Source organism: Microplitis mediator, chromosome 1 (genome assembly GCF_029852145.1).
Source record: "Microplitis mediator isolate UGA2020A chromosome 1, iyMicMedi2.1, whole genome shotgun sequence".
Classification (NCBI taxonomy): domain Eukaryota; kingdom Metazoa; phylum Arthropoda; class Insecta; order Hymenoptera; family Braconidae; genus Microplitis; species Microplitis mediator.
In genome coordinates, this window is record NC_079969.1 from 6,893,522 (window position 1) to 6,909,103 (window position 15,582).

At 27.9% G+C, this 15,582-nt stretch overlaps 1 protein-coding gene across 2 annotated transcripts; it reads left to right on the forward strand.

Moving 5' to 3' along the window:
* The first annotated feature begins 9,333 nt into the window (after window positions 1-9,333).
* On the forward strand, window positions 9,334-14,890 carry LOC130678159 (uncharacterized). 2 transcript variants are annotated; one of them, XR_008991769.1, is made up of 3 exons: window positions 9,334-9,548; window positions 9,629-9,790; window positions 11,850-14,890. XR_008991769.1 is itself a non-coding variant. In XM_057485190.1 (3 exons), exons 1-3 carry the CDS (start codon window positions 9,522-9,524, stop codon window positions 12,314-12,316), a joined length of 651 nt encoding a protein of 216 aa, XP_057341173.1. In that variant the 5' UTR covers window positions 9,334-9,521; the 3' UTR covers window positions 12,317-14,890. The 2 variants fall into 2 exon arrangements, 1 of the variants encoding a protein (XP_057341173.1); XM_057485190.1 differs by having other exon boundaries at window positions 9,634-9,790.
* Window positions 14,891-15,582: the final 692 nt, after the last annotated feature.

Sequence of the window (15,582 nt, forward strand, 5' to 3'; positions counted from 1 at the left end):
TTTTATAAATAAAAAAAAAACGCAATAATGATGTTCTACGGAAGTAATGGATTGTACAAAACTGTTCTGATAACTGTCGTAATTGATAATAAATTGACGTTTGGTTTATTTAAGTACTCTTTGACTCGTTAACGAATCTATATATATTGATATGATATTTCGAAATATAAGATGATATTTTTTTAATAGTTTCATGACTTTGATTAGTGGTCTTGGTTATAAATATTTTGTCATAAACGTCGTCAAAAATAACAAATCACTAAAATAATACTTTTAGACTTTTTTGGAACTGAGAGTTTTAAAAAAATTTGAAAACCTCTTGACCCTGCGGGCCAGCACCAAAACTTCCCGCTATTTTCGAGCTCTTGAACTCGAAAATACTATTGTTAATACATTTTTAAGCTTTTCAAGCTTAATACTAGTGCTTTCGCACCTTCCAATGCGAAAATTCAAGTAAGAAACGATAAAAAAAAGCAAATCGTGGTTTTTAAATTTTTAATCACCACTATCTTTTGAAATAATGAACCGGTTTTGACGTTCAAGGTGACATTCGACGCAGTTTTTTAACTACTAACGTTAAAAAAATACCTGTCGTCAATTAGATCAACGATTTGGATGTCATTAAAAAAAAAACACTTTTTCGAAATTTATTCCACGATTGTTTTTCAACAAATGAACCGATTTAGATGTTTGAGGTGGAAAAGAGGAGGGAAACAGTCAGAATATCTTCCTGGGACCTCAAAACGTCGAGATCTGTGGAAGACTCGGCTTTCAAAAATCGGACCGAAACCAAAAACGCGTTTTTTGTTAAAACCAAAAATTCGTGCTATAGCGATTATAAAATACAAAAGAAAAATAAGATGCTATAAAAGCGATCAGCTGAAAGATTATACTTAAGGTAGTTCACTCGCGACCTTTAGTGTATGCTATTGCTTACTCTCTCACTCGCTATTGCTTCCTCTTTTAGTTGATATCGTTGACTCGCTTTTTCTCATTTGAAATTGTGAGACAGATTTCTTTGAGTATTTATAACTTTTTTACTAATCGGTAGTATGACTATTTAAAAATTTTTTTAAATTCGAAATTTTTTTTTCTATAATTTGTTAGTTTTTGGAAAAATTCTTAAGCAAAATAATTTGAAATATACGTGAAAATATTACTTTTTTTTTAGATTAGTCCGAGCTGCTACATGTTAACTGTGTGCACTTTGATTATCAATATTTCGCCTTACAAACGGTCAAAAATTCTGATTTTTTAAAATTACATGCTGGACATCTACCTTGATATCATATTTCAATTACATGAAATTCTTATGTACAGTCGGTTTGCGAGTGAACTAATTTGAAAACAATCACAAAAATTAAAATAATTGAAGAAAAAAAAATCTGAAAAACGTTTGACTCTTTGAGTCAGTCCTAAAAATTTTTGTTGCTTTTAAGCTCAAGAAATTTAAAAACGTTATATAGTATACATTTTTTAGTTTTTAACTGTCCATTTATAATGAAAAAAAAATTACCTCTTGCAGCTTCGTGATGAATTCATTGTAGCAAAACCCGGAGTAAATTAAGTAATTAAATGAACCCTGATTAGATACAGAAAAAAATTTTGTGCATGTGTTAAAAATGGTCCGTGTTAAATTTTTCGTGTTGATTATTTTGTATTAAATTAACATTTCACTGTGTTACCTGAAAATTTTATATCGATATACTACACAGAAAAAAAGAATTTCTTGGCGCAAGAAATATTTTGTATTATGAATTGAAGACAAAAATTTTTCTTGGTTCAAGAATTTATTTCTCGCCTAAAAAATTTTGTTCTTGTTCCAAGAAAATTTTATCTTACCCCAAGAAAAGTTTTGTTTTCACTTTATAATACAAAAAATTTCTTGGTTCAAGTAAAAATTTTCTTAGAACAAGAAAAAATTTTTTGCGCCAAGAAATCTTTTTTTTCTGTGTATATAACACTTTAAAAGTGTTACTCAGTACAAAAAATTGAGATTATCATTGTTTATCAAGTGTTACATTAAATTTAGCACAAAGTTTGTGTTGAAAACTCAATCGATACTCATGGAACAATTATTAGAAAAATGAAAGTGAAATCGACATTTTATGAGTCAATTTAATGATACTGAAGTTAGCAGACGTCTAATAATTTTTTGAGTTTATTTTAGACTATAAATTATAAAAAAAAAAAAATTTGAAAAAATTGCACCTGTAGTTTTTAAAATTTTCTGCAAGTGCATATTTTTGGTTATTATTTTTTTGTAAATAATTTGTTGAAAATAAAATCCGAAAATTTTAAATTGTCTGCTAACTTCAGTACATTCAAATTAACCTAAAATTTTCGATTATTAATATATTAAATTTACCTTTCACTTAAAGCTGGAATGTTAATAATGTTAATAAAAAAGATTTGGTTGTAATTTTAAATTATGTCATGTAATGATAAAATTACTTTTTTGCTGTTGTTGACTTTTGTATGGAAATTAACTGATTTACTGTTTAGAACTGGTATGAAATATTACGTGATTTATTTAAAAATTTTGACGAATAAAAAAATTATTTGATGCCAAAAAATAGTAGAATGTTAAATGATTGTTGTCGCTATTGATAACCTCAGAATAATATAGGGGTGGGACGGGCAAATCGAGGTGGGGGGCAAAATGGGGTACCACCGAAATTTCTATAAAAAAAGTTTAAATACAATTGAGCATTGTTTTGAATTTTTTTTCTTAATCTTTTTGAAAAATTGAAAGTTTCAGTCGAAAAATGTTGGTGACTTGTTTTATGATAAAATCTATTTTAAAAAAATTTTTTTTTTACATCTAATAATTATGTGGAATGTAATTTTCCTTTGTGTAAATCACTTATAAGAAAATGTTATTTCATCAGGTTCATTTAATTTCCAGAAATTTTTTTTTCACCTTTTTTAATGCCTTGATAGCCACCTCAACCACAAGTTAACATCAAGATACTGCCGTATTCTGAAGCCAATTTAAAGGAAAGTGTAGAAAAGTAAACAGTTACCTTTAAGTTGACAGTAAATTGTCTGTAACTTGAATTCAATTTGACTACAAGTGTTACTGTCAGACAATGACGTTAAGTTGATTGAAAGTTTCACTTCAAATTGATGGCAAGTTTATATGTCAAGTTACATTCAGATGACGGCAGTAGATTTGCATCAACTTGCACGCAAGTATTATCCAGCCGAGGCTTACCAGAAACTTGTTAAGTTAGCCGAAAATATTTCACTACAGAACTTGCTAAGTATTATAAGGACCCTGATAGCCATAGTTTCTGATCAGAAAGTTGGTGTACATGAATTGCGATTAACTTGACGACAACTTTCAGCTTGTGTAACTGTTGACTACAAGTTGCTCAGAAACTTGGCGACAATTTACTGCCGCAACCTGTCACCAAGTTTCTGAGCAACTTGTAGACAACTTGTAGTCAATAGTTACACGAGCTGAAAGTTGTCGACACGTTTCTCGGAAAGTTGCCGTCAACTTATGGAAGTGCTAACTTTTGCGGTCAACTTGGCGGCAGGTTGCGGTCAACTTGGCTATCAGGGCCATTTTGCCCGCAAAAAATAAAAATTTCTTTTTTAACAGCAGCTGAAAATTTTTCCTCAATTTGAATATCATAAAAAAAAAAATATTTAACGTATTTGTTGAGCCCCCGAAGACTTAGTATTTCTTTAAGTATTCCGTTTTGTCCCTCTCTTCCTTATAAATTATATTATGATAATAAAGTTAATCGACATCTACTAATTTTTTGATTTTTTTCAAAACAGTAAATGATCAAAAAAAGTATTTTTAGAAAATGCACTTATAGTTTTTTAAATTTTCTACACGTGCATATTTTTAGTTTTTTTTTTTTTTTGTGATCGATTTGTTGGAAAATAATCCAAATATTGTTAATTGTCTACAAGCTTTAGGGTCATATTATATTTACTGTAAATCTATGGTACAAAAATAAAATGTAAAAGTTAATATTTTTTTCTCACCACTGACATTTAAAAAATGTAACATTTACTTCTCGAATTCCCCGAATTTTCTATCAAAATTTTAACACAAATAGTCTGTGTTAAAAAAATAACACAAATATAGTATGGACCATTTTTAACACCCAGATTTTTTTGATTTTAACACAATATTTTTTACTGTAAACATCAACACAAAATTAAACACTGATATTAATTATCAAACACCACTCACTTTTCACCACACAATTTTGCGATTTAAAAATAAAAATTACGAGTAAATTTTTCAAAAATGGCGGCATAAAAAAAATGAAAAAAAAAAAAATTGTTTTTGCACTAATCACTTCACAAAAAAAGTTCACTATTGTCCACATTTGATCACTGTCAATTTTTAAACACTTTTATATATTAATAATAATTAATAATAAATAATTACACGAATTTTAAATCAATCAAACGAATGACAATAAACGCCGGTCGTTAGACAATGGAAAAAATGGAACGAAATAATTATAATTTTTTTGACGATTTGTATTTTAATTACCGATCAAATTATTATCACAAAGTATTCGTTAGATTGTAGTAATTATTGAGAGATGATACTTTTGATTTATTTAAACGAAAAAACATTAAATTTATTTACTTAATCCCGAACTACACAAAGCCCGGATTATTTTGATGGCGACAAGCTGAAGATAGACACAAAACACTTGCGCAGTTGTAGCGACTGTCGAAATGACTTGCGTAGTAGAAATAAATTTAGTTTGCGCGCGCGCAGAAGCTTCTCGAAGCGTCCAGAGTCAACTCGTCTCCCGCCTGATAGAAGCTCTCATTGTTGTTGTCATCGGAACTCGTCAAAATTATTTTATACATTTCATTATTCAGCAACTCCATAATAAATACATTTTTGTTTTTAAATTAATATTTTTTTAATAAAAAAAGTTTTTAAATAATAAATTCAGTGTCAGTGAGTATTAGTTGTGAAATAAAGTGAAATTCAGTGTCGGCTTAACCTCATGATACTGAAGTCAGCCGACGTCTAATAATTTTTAGATTTTTTTAAAACAATAAATTTAAAAAAAAAAATATTTTTAAAAATTGCACCTAGAGTTTTTTAAATTTTCTACATGTGCAATTTATAAGTATTTTTTTTTTGTAACTCATTTGTTTAAAAAAAAATCCGAAAATTATTAATTGTCTACTAACTACAGGATCATTAAAATAATTAATTCAATTAATTTGCCACTCGATAATTAATACATTTTTATTTTTAAATTATTGATTTATTAATAAAAAATTTTTAAATATTAAATTCAGTGTCTGTGAGTGTTAGTTGTGAAATAAAGTGAAGTCTAGTGCCGGCTTAGCTCGCGATATTTTAACGCCACGTTCGTTGTGATTTTAGAACGCGAATTAAAATTTAAAAATTTAAAAGTTTTATGAAATTAATATTCTCAAGTGATTTTTGTACTCTGGTGATTAATTAGTAGTATTAGTTTGATTTTCTTAGTGAGTGTTTGTGTGTTTAATTAATCAACTTATGTGGTGTTGATGTACGAGCAGTCGATGCGGAGAAAGAAAATGGCGGGAAGAGTGAGTAAATTTAAAAAAGTTTTTAATGACAATTTTTTTTTAACTTTTGGTAAAAAAATTACTAAGTAATTTATATTTATAACAATTTTATTAATTTATTTATTATAAAAATATTTATTCAAAAAATTAAAAAATTTGAATTTTAACTTTCGCGCGGGTTTTAAGAGGATGCGCTTTATTCAATATGGCGCGATTGTCAACAAACCTGACACGTTTATTTATGTTTTTCATTTACAAATAATTAATTTACTTAAATATATGTATGAATGGAACGAAATAATGATAAACAATGAGGAATATTTAAATGAAGCGATGATATTAATAATTTATGAAAAATTACGATGGCAAATTTGCGACAATTTTTTACTTAATTATTGACAATTGACAAAATAATTAATAATGCCAAGTAAGTTATTATTTAAATTAATGTAAGTGAATATATATTATAATCACTTCATATTTATTTATAATGTATAGGAAATTTATGAGCGTGAATGTAGCAGACATCAGACAAATTTAAATTATTAATAAACAGAGTAAATAATTAATAAAATAAAATTTTAAAAAAATGCACGTTTAAAAAATTTTGAAAATAATAAGTGCATTTTTTCCAAATATTATTTTTTTAATTATTTACTCTATTAATAATAATTATTATTTATTAATTAATAATTTTAAATTTGTTTGATGGCTGCTACGTTAACATTCATAGGAATTTTAATAGAAATAATCGTTTTTGAAATTTGAATGATTAATGATCTCTAGATATTTTTATAAAAATTTCAATGATAATTACTTTCGACAGATTTATAGAAAATTTATTACTGTCCTTTGAAAAAGAGTACCAACATGGTATACTTATTTTTAATAATTCAAAATATGGACATATATTTTATTATGAGTGTGACTGCAGCTGACGATTTGCAGTTTTTTAAATTTTAAAATAAACAAGTAAAATAAAAATTCAAAAATTTGGATTTAGATAATTCTAAAATCCATACGCGCATTTTTTTTTATTTCATTATTTTAATTTATTTATTTATTCAATACTTATAAATTGTTTCATACCTGTTACTTCATACTCATTATTTTCTTTCATATAAATAAATTTATTTGTATATCTTTTGAACGAATAAATATAAGTATGTCATATGTGTACTTGTTTAAGAAGGCCTTCTTAAGGCTGTGAATTTCTGGTTCTATAAAAATTCTACAATATCAATTTTTTAAATTTAACTACTCATCTATATTTATGTTTTTATAAAAATTAAAAAAATAATGAATTTTGAACGTGTGGTTCTATAGAAAATAAAAAGCCCTTTGAAAAGAGTACCAACATGGCACTGTTACTTTTTATAATTTTAAGAATGTACATATATTTTATTTCATATAAATAAATTAATATGTGTATATCTTTAAAATAAATAAGAAGAAGTATGTCATGATGGTACTCGTTTTAAAGTACTCTTAATTTTCTATTCAAAAATTTATCAAATGATGGCTTTCATTCGAATATTTTTGAAAAAATTATTTACATTTTAAAATCATCGTTAATTTTGCAATTTTTATAATTACAAAGTAATGATTATTATTTTTTTCTTCTATTTTTTCAATAACTTACATTGAACTGGAGGTACTAAATCCATTGCTAAGCATAGAAGATTGAAATAGTTATTTAATAATTCCGTTACTAAAAAATATAAAAAATTATTTAGTAAGCGAGTCTTGCACTCGTTAGACAAAGCTTGAAAAAATGATAGATAGCGATATTTTTAAATGTACTATTGATTCAAATAGGCACTACGACAGTAGTTAATTTAAAAAAGTTTGGAAAATCCAAAAGTGCACGACTCATAATTCTTATTTGATCGTAAACATTAAAAAAATATTCCGAAAGGGTAATGTCGCAGGCAAAATAAAAAAAATAAAAATAAATAAAATTTAAAGGACAAATGTTATTTATTTATATAAAAATGATAAAAAAAATAATTTTATTTAAAATAAAAAAAAAAAAATAATAAATTTCAAACGTAAAAGATTCCGAAATTTTTCGCCGTACGATCTGTGAAAAATTTTACTTTTTTTTTTCTGTTTTTATTTTTCACTTGTTTATTTATTATTTTTATTTATTTATTTATTCGTCTAATCTCAATTTTTTATATTTTTATTTTCGAAATACCCGCGCCAAATGAATCGGTTAAAAGTATGGCGCAGGCACACTGGGTGATAGTATGAGAAAAAAAATACCACGCATGCGCACTTGTTAAGACGAATGTCCACACATATTTTTTAGGCTAAAATTAAAGAAAATGCGATTTAATTTTTTATTAATTACAATTGCATAACACAAAGTTAGATAGCCATTTTCGAAAGCAAATCCTTCTAGGGCACAACGAGTCATTTAAAAAAAAAATGGAGTTAAATTATGGATTCTTTTTCGAGATATTGTGTTTTCAAGCTACAAAATTTTTTTACTGCTTGACGGGAAAATATTTTAGTTTATTTTAATGATTTTCTCGTTTCTATTGCACTGAATTTGTTTTTGAAAATCGCAGAAATAATCTTTATTACATTGTCTGTAAATTGGTGCATCATGTGAGATGTTTCTGTTCACTAATAAGACGATAATAACAGAAATAGTTGTAGAAAGGAGGCGAATAAAAATTTTCGATCGTAAAGCACTCCCTAATGCTTCGCATTATGAGTCGTGCAAAAATCTTCCGCAAAAAAAGTCACTTAAAATTGTCATTAAGTTAGTGTCAGCTAATGCGTACTTATCGCAGTCATTTTGTGGCAGTAGATTGACGTCATCTTATCTTCAGCTTGGTTATCAAAATTTCTAACTGCCGGTAACTAGATAACCAGGTGAGAGTCATCCCTGATGGCAAGACTTTCTGGTCAGAAAGTTGATGTCAATTAGTTGCGATCAAGTTGATGACAATTTGTTGACAACTTCAACGTTTCACCTGTTGTCAACTTTCCGTCACCCAATGAAATGCCAATTTTTGCCAACAATTTTCTTAGAAAGTTGGCATCCAGTTGTAGTCAACTTATTGAAATGTCAATTTTAGTGTTAAACTTAACATCAAGTTGCAGCAGCGAGGTTGTCGCTAGCTTCTTTGGAAACCAAAGTTTCAGCTCGGGAATTGAAATGAATCTCTTGACGTCTAGATGATGTACAGTACATATAAAAAATTCCAGCTTAACTTTTTAGCTCTCATATACGTTAAATAACATGTAAATTTGATGTAAAATTAGAGCTGCTATTTGACATCAAGTTTATATGTAATTTTATTTGTGGGAGAGAACAAAAAATTGAAATGGAATTTTTTTGTGTACTAGACCTCATCAAGATGACAAATGTTTTATATAAATTTTTGAATTAAAATGTTGATTTTCTAGAGAGTTCTTATCGACGTCAATTTTTGATCTCCCGTATACGTTAAATATCTGCTTTAATTTGACCGTTGGTTGAGCTCAACTGGCTACTTGGGTTGCTGTCAACTTGACTATCATCTGTATCAGTTTGACGTTGGGTAACTGATTTATCCAATCATGATAAAAATCAAATCGTTTTTACTTTACTAACATAAGTTACCTTTTACGCTTTTAAGTTTGAATCGAACTTCGATTAGAATATCTCTTATTTAAATTATGTAATGGCAGTAGTGAAATTTTATTTTCAAACAAATAAATAAATGGTAAAAAAACTCGTCAGTCTTAATATAAAATTTAAAGCTACTAATCTATGCCATTACACCATAAATCAATTAAAAGAAAACTCAAAAATAATGAAAGTCGGTATTTATAACAAACACTGCTATCATTTCCGGTGTTAAACAAGACATTTCCATTAGTAATCTCAGTACTTTCATATAAATACGTCTTTCGCTCATCACGAAGCTCCAGTTGACGTTCGTATTCGTCCTCCCATCAGAAGTAAAGAAATGATTAACGCGAATTATCATTTTCTGGTAAATATCTTGTGGCTGAATTATTCATTTGACAGATAATTACTGACTTTGATACTTATTGGTTCTCATTTTGGATCAAGAATAGATCATACTGTCGTCATTAACCCTGGGAAATGGATTGCCCATTACCAGCTGGGGCCCAACTACATTTAACACTAAAATAATATCACCAAAACCATCACGTCTGTATTTACCAACTGGACCAAACAGATATCCAGGAGTAATTCCCCTACCATTTAACAGTAAGTAGGTTTTTTTGTATTTGAAAGTTTCCTGGTTTTGCATTCAATAAAACAAAAATACCTTGAGGCAAAAAGTGGAAAAAAGCAGCGATTCAAAACATTTTTACTCTGCTACAAATTGTCCTTAAAATTTATACACTGAAAAAAAGAAATATTTGTCCCTAATAAGTCAATTTATTTGTGACTTTTTTTGAATATTTCTTAATGACAAATAAATATATTTGGTACAACAAAATATGACAGTTGATTCAAATAATTTTATAATTTGACGGAAATATATAATTTATTTGTGGTAAGTAATTGATATATTTGTGGTAATGATATTAAATTTATGACAAATAACCTAAAATTTGGTGATACTATACATATATTTGAAGCCCTTATTTATTTGTAGCAATTGGATCATTTTTTTACCACAAACAAATCACTTATTTCACGCAATTAAACTACTTAAACATATTATATCTTTCTCACAATTAAATATTTATTTGGCCATATCCAAAAAATCGATATCTTTGGCTCAAATAAATCTTTTGTTCAGTGTAGCAAATTACTCGGTTATTAACAAATTTAAATCAGTTAGAATTATTAAATATAAAGTAACTTATTTATATACTTATCAAATTTCTTGGTGACAAATGTCATAAAAATTAAAATCACGATCAATTTTATTTTATTTTGTTCAAATAATTGTTTTTTTGTTCATAGGTCAGTTAATTTTTATTTCAAAGCTGATAGTTATTTTAAAAACCTGAATTTAAATTTGAAATTATTTTTTTCACGTATAATTAGTTTATAACCACGATAAATTTCACAGCAAGACTTTAATAAACTCACAATTATCAAAAACTAATTAAGGTTTTTAAAAAAAAGTTAGGACTGTATTTTTTTGATTTTTTAAAAATTAAAATTAACTCGATATCTTGATTAATCACACGTATCACATATTTTGAAAAAGTTAGATAGTATTTTCATTAAAGATTATGCTTCAATTCTGATGTATCTGGAGATCGAAACATTTTTTGCCCAACGAAAATGAAGAAAATTCATGTAATTTAACTGCGAAACATTTCAGAAATCTAGATCCAGTAGATTTTTTACTTTTCATTTGGTTTTTTTATTTTCGATCCGTGAAAAACGTTCCGATCTTCAGGTACATGAATCAAGAATATTTATTAGAGGTGTGCGAACAGTTCAAACTTACGAATAATTCCAAAATTTTCTATTGAATGACTTAAAATTGTACACGAAAAAAAATAAACTTTGAAAATTAGTGTTTGAAATTATAATCCGGAACCTGGGTGTCAATATGGGGAATTTTAACACTCAAAATAATAAATTTTATAATACGTGCCGTCAATTTTTTAAGTATCCGTTACGATTTTTAAAGTTCACATAATAATTTTCCTTGTATAGACAATAAATTTTCATACTTATCCTGTAATTATTCACATTTTAATTATAAATGAAAAAATTACTCTTTAGAATGATAGTATTTACTGATCACTTTATCATTGTATTACTTGCCGTTCTCAATTTATATAGTTCATTTTTTTCCGTGTAATAGTTTTCCGAATAATTCAAATTTCTGTTAGAAGTAAATAGAGTTTAGACACAAATCTATCAAAAAATTATTTAACCTTAAATTATTATAACCTTAACTCAATTAAATAATTCAAGTTGACGACAATCCTGCTCTGACATTTGGCGACAGTAGAGTACTATATCTCCACTTCGTGTTCAAAGTGTGCAAAAACCGAGTATTTGAAAGTCGATCAGAATTTTTTCGATTCGAATTTCGAGTAATTTGAAAAGTTATGAATAATTCGAATATTCGAATTATTCGATTCGATTTGAACCCGATTCGCACACCCCTAATATATACCTTCAATCAAAAATTTTTTTTTTCTTTGAATAAGAATATACTTCTCTACGTCCAATTATCCTTGAAAATTGTAAAAATTTTAAACAGCATATCCCACATTACCCCATCATCAACGTGCCTTTAAAAAAATATATCATATACTTAATGTTTATTCGGTTTAATGGTTTGACGAAGGTCTCGATAAAAACACAAGGCCAATTTATGAGGTCGCTGATGAATATGTGAAAGCTGATCCTGAAAACAGTAGTGTCATTGGTACGTCAACAAAACATACGACGTCATCCATAAACCATCAGCAACACGAACCAACCAGTATTGTGGAGGACGGTAGCAGTACGATAAATCGTGAAAAATTGACAAGGGATATTCTACTAGCCACCGCTGGAATCACATCCCTCGATTGGTTTCTCACCAACAAAGGCTACAATACTCCACTTCATCCACCAGTCAGTCAACTTTTGGCGCTTTTGCTGTCTCAATACGGTAGATATCTACCTATCAATAATATCAACAACGACACGCGTTTGCCTCGTGTTTATTCCTACATGACAGTAAACAACATACACAATAGCCGACCGTTTGGTCAATACAAGTGGACCCGCGATTTCCATTCCGATTTTCATGGGGATCAATCGCTTTAATTTTTAAAATAAAGCTTACGTTTATTTGTTTTTTTTTTTCAAATGTTTATTTATGCCTTCCGTAAATTTTTAATATAAATATCGACAATGTTTCACTTGAAACTGATAAAATAAATATAAAATACCAGAGTTGGGTTTGTCGGAATAGGAATTTTTTTTTTCGCCAAAATAGTTTTAAATTGCAATTTATTGCTGGTACAAAATATTCAAGAATAAATCAACATTTTTTTTTATAAACATTTTAAAAAACAATTATTCTGAATAACGAAAATTTTGTGTTTGCATAGCAATGAAATATTTGTCATATTTTTAAAAATATATATTAGCAAAATTTAAAATATTTCGCATATTAAAAGGCGAGAAAGTGAATTTTTTATGAGCGTCCCATTTTGGCCAGTCCTATATATTTATTTAAAAATGTCAATAAGAGTTGTTTTACTAGTGAGAATATATTTTATATAAATAAATTTAAATCTGTTTCGAGGAATTTCACACCTTATTTCAGCATTCTATTTTTATAAATATGATTTATTAAAATTACCAAGATATTATAATGGAAAGAAATGAAAAATTAACGATTCGCTGCCGTATTTATGAATATATATTTAAAATAAGTTTAAAAAAAAGTTAATGATACATGACTGGTGTAAAAGGCGTGAAATAAATATACATATGTATACGAAATCAACATATATTTTTAAACCCAGTTTTAGAAATGTTGCATCTGGAATTTGATTTAATTTCGAAATTAAACTCATTAGTTTCTCAATGTATCGACATAAAACTTACAGTAAATTTTTGGACAAACGAATAGCTGTTGAAATTTCATTAGATCTAAATTATTTTTTCCTGGGTAGTCAATTTTAATCAGGGTCAAAAAAATAACTTGATTTTGGCGTAATTTTGAAAATTGAAATTAAAACAAGTCAAGTTTAAGTTCCCTTTCTTAATAAAAGAAAAACATATTTTTTAAGATATGACCCTAGCGGACCTAATTTACAGTGGAATCTTTCTATATTTGACTCATCCGTCCAGAATCTCTTTCTGTATTTGACTCGTCCTTTCGTCTCCACTACAGCAACACTATTGTCTCTTATGCGCAGGTCTGCGCAGCTAAATGCGCAGTGTGCAATAACAGTTTCTATGATATTATTTGTATATAACCTCAATTACTAAATAGAATATTGTATTGTGCAATAAAAAATGTCAAAGAATTCACAAAATTGTAAGGTAAGTTTAAATATTATATATTTTTAAAGTAAGTGATTTAAATTTAGTAGATTAATAGAGCTTAATGTTTGTATTCATAGCCCAAAAACATTCAAATCTACCCGCCACCAAGTTTTTTTTTTATTGGTCGAACGAAGAGTCGTAGTGGGAGACAGGATTGTCAAATATAGAGAGATAATTTGGTCAAATACAGAGAGCGGTCAAATATAGAGGGGTCAAATATAGAGAGATTATACTGTACCGTATTTTATGGTAAATCTACCGTGGAAATTCGGTGGGAGTCACCGAAATTTACCACAATTTTACGGTAAATTACGGTAAATCCACCGCAATTTACGGTACAACACCCTAGTTTACGGCGGGTTTACTGTATTTTATGGTAAATTAGTCGTAAATTGTGGTAAAGTTGTCGTAATTTACGGTACATCCACTGTAATTAATGGTAAATCGGTAATTTACGGTAATTTGGGTCCGTTAGGGGAACACTTATTTGGTTTTGACTTGCTTTTGACTAAGTTACCTTAAGTATTACTGATTTACGCCAACTAAGTCAAATTTAACTTGGATTTGACTTAAATTTAAAAGTCAAATCCAAGTAAAACTTGACTTAGTTGACTTAAACTTATAAGTTAAAAAAGTTACATTGAAGTTAAAAAAAGTAAGTGTAGCCAAAACCAAGTTAACGAAGTCAAAAAAGTCAAAATTAAGTTATTTTTTTGATCTGGGGGCGTCTTAGATATGATTCAATTTCGAAATTAAACTCATTAGTTTTTCAATGTATCAGCAAAAAACTGTCATTTTTTTGACAATTAAATAACTGTTGAAATTTCATTCGATCTAAATTACTTTATTCCGGGTGAGCAATTTTTCGTTTCTAATTTCTGTATCGAATTTTTGAAATTTTAAACTTAAAATAGCTCAGTATATATTCTGTTTTTACAAAAAGTATAGGAGACCTTTTTTCTAGCAAATTTTAACAGCTACAAATAAAGTCTTTTACGTTTTTTCAAATAACTCAATATTTACAGAGATATTTTCAAAAAACCAATTATACTTTTTTCTCAATGACTTTGAAATTTTTCATAGGAAATTTTGAATTTATTGAATAAAATTAATTTCTTTTAAACTCAAAATTAAAATTTATGATAAAAATCAACCGTTTCGTAAAAAAGTATGAAAGATCTCTAGCTGTTAAGGTTAAGATATTAAAAATTATCAAGAGTATTAGAACTTTTATTGTATGGAAAATTGGAAGCATTCTCTATCTAATTAGTTGAGAGTGTTGGAGTTTATAAATGCAATTTAAAAAAAATAAATCGACTGAGTTCATTAAAATAGATGTATTTTAATTATTTTTCTCACTTGACAAAATATTATCTGGCTTTTTTCTTCTTTAATCTTGTATTTAAAAATGTCTTTTTATATAAGTACACAGCAACACCCTTAAAAGAAATGTCTTGATTAAGTTTTCGTGATGGCAAGTTTCTCATCACTGCAATGATGGGCTGGGTTCATTGCGACTGAGGTCCCCTTTACTACAACTCCTGCTAATCCCCATGATGCTTGAATGTAACTAGCAGGGAGTCGTTTAATCTCACGAGTCTCACTAAGGGTTCAAGTTCGTAGACGATAAACGAAAACGGAGGCGCTGAAACTGAAATAAATATATATAGCTACGTGTATAATAATAAATAAATAAACAAATAAAGAAAAACACGTCTGATAGAAAGCAGAAAGATACAAAATACAAATGTAGAATTAAAAAGAAATGAATACCGAGTAACAAAGAGTGTAACGCAAAAAGGGTAAAAAGGAAACACCAAAACACGAAGCCTGTATAATTGCGATGTTTATAATTGTCTGCGTATATATATGTGATGGTACTTATATATGTCAGAAGAGGTTTTCTGAGCAATAGATAAGTGGTCGGAAAAAAACAAGAACAAAATTAGTCGGGCCTATTCCCCTGTACAGATTTTCCGTTCTCTTGTTTAATGGCTGGCTTTTGTTCTTTCAACAAAAAACAGCGTATGAGA

Excerpts from the sequence above, each read along its gene's own strand:
- LOC130678159 (XM_057485190.1), top strand. The coding sequence starts at position 9,522 with ATGATTAACGCGAATTATCATTTTCTG. Across the intron at positions 9,549-9,633 it reads ACGCGAATTATCATTTTCTG|ATCATACTGTCGTCATTAAC; the intron begins GTAAATATCTTG and ends GATCAAGAATAG. Across the intron at positions 9,791-11,849 it reads AATTCCCCTACCATTTAACA|GTCTCGATAAAAACACAAGG; the intron begins GTAAGTAGGTTT and ends GGTTTGACGAAG.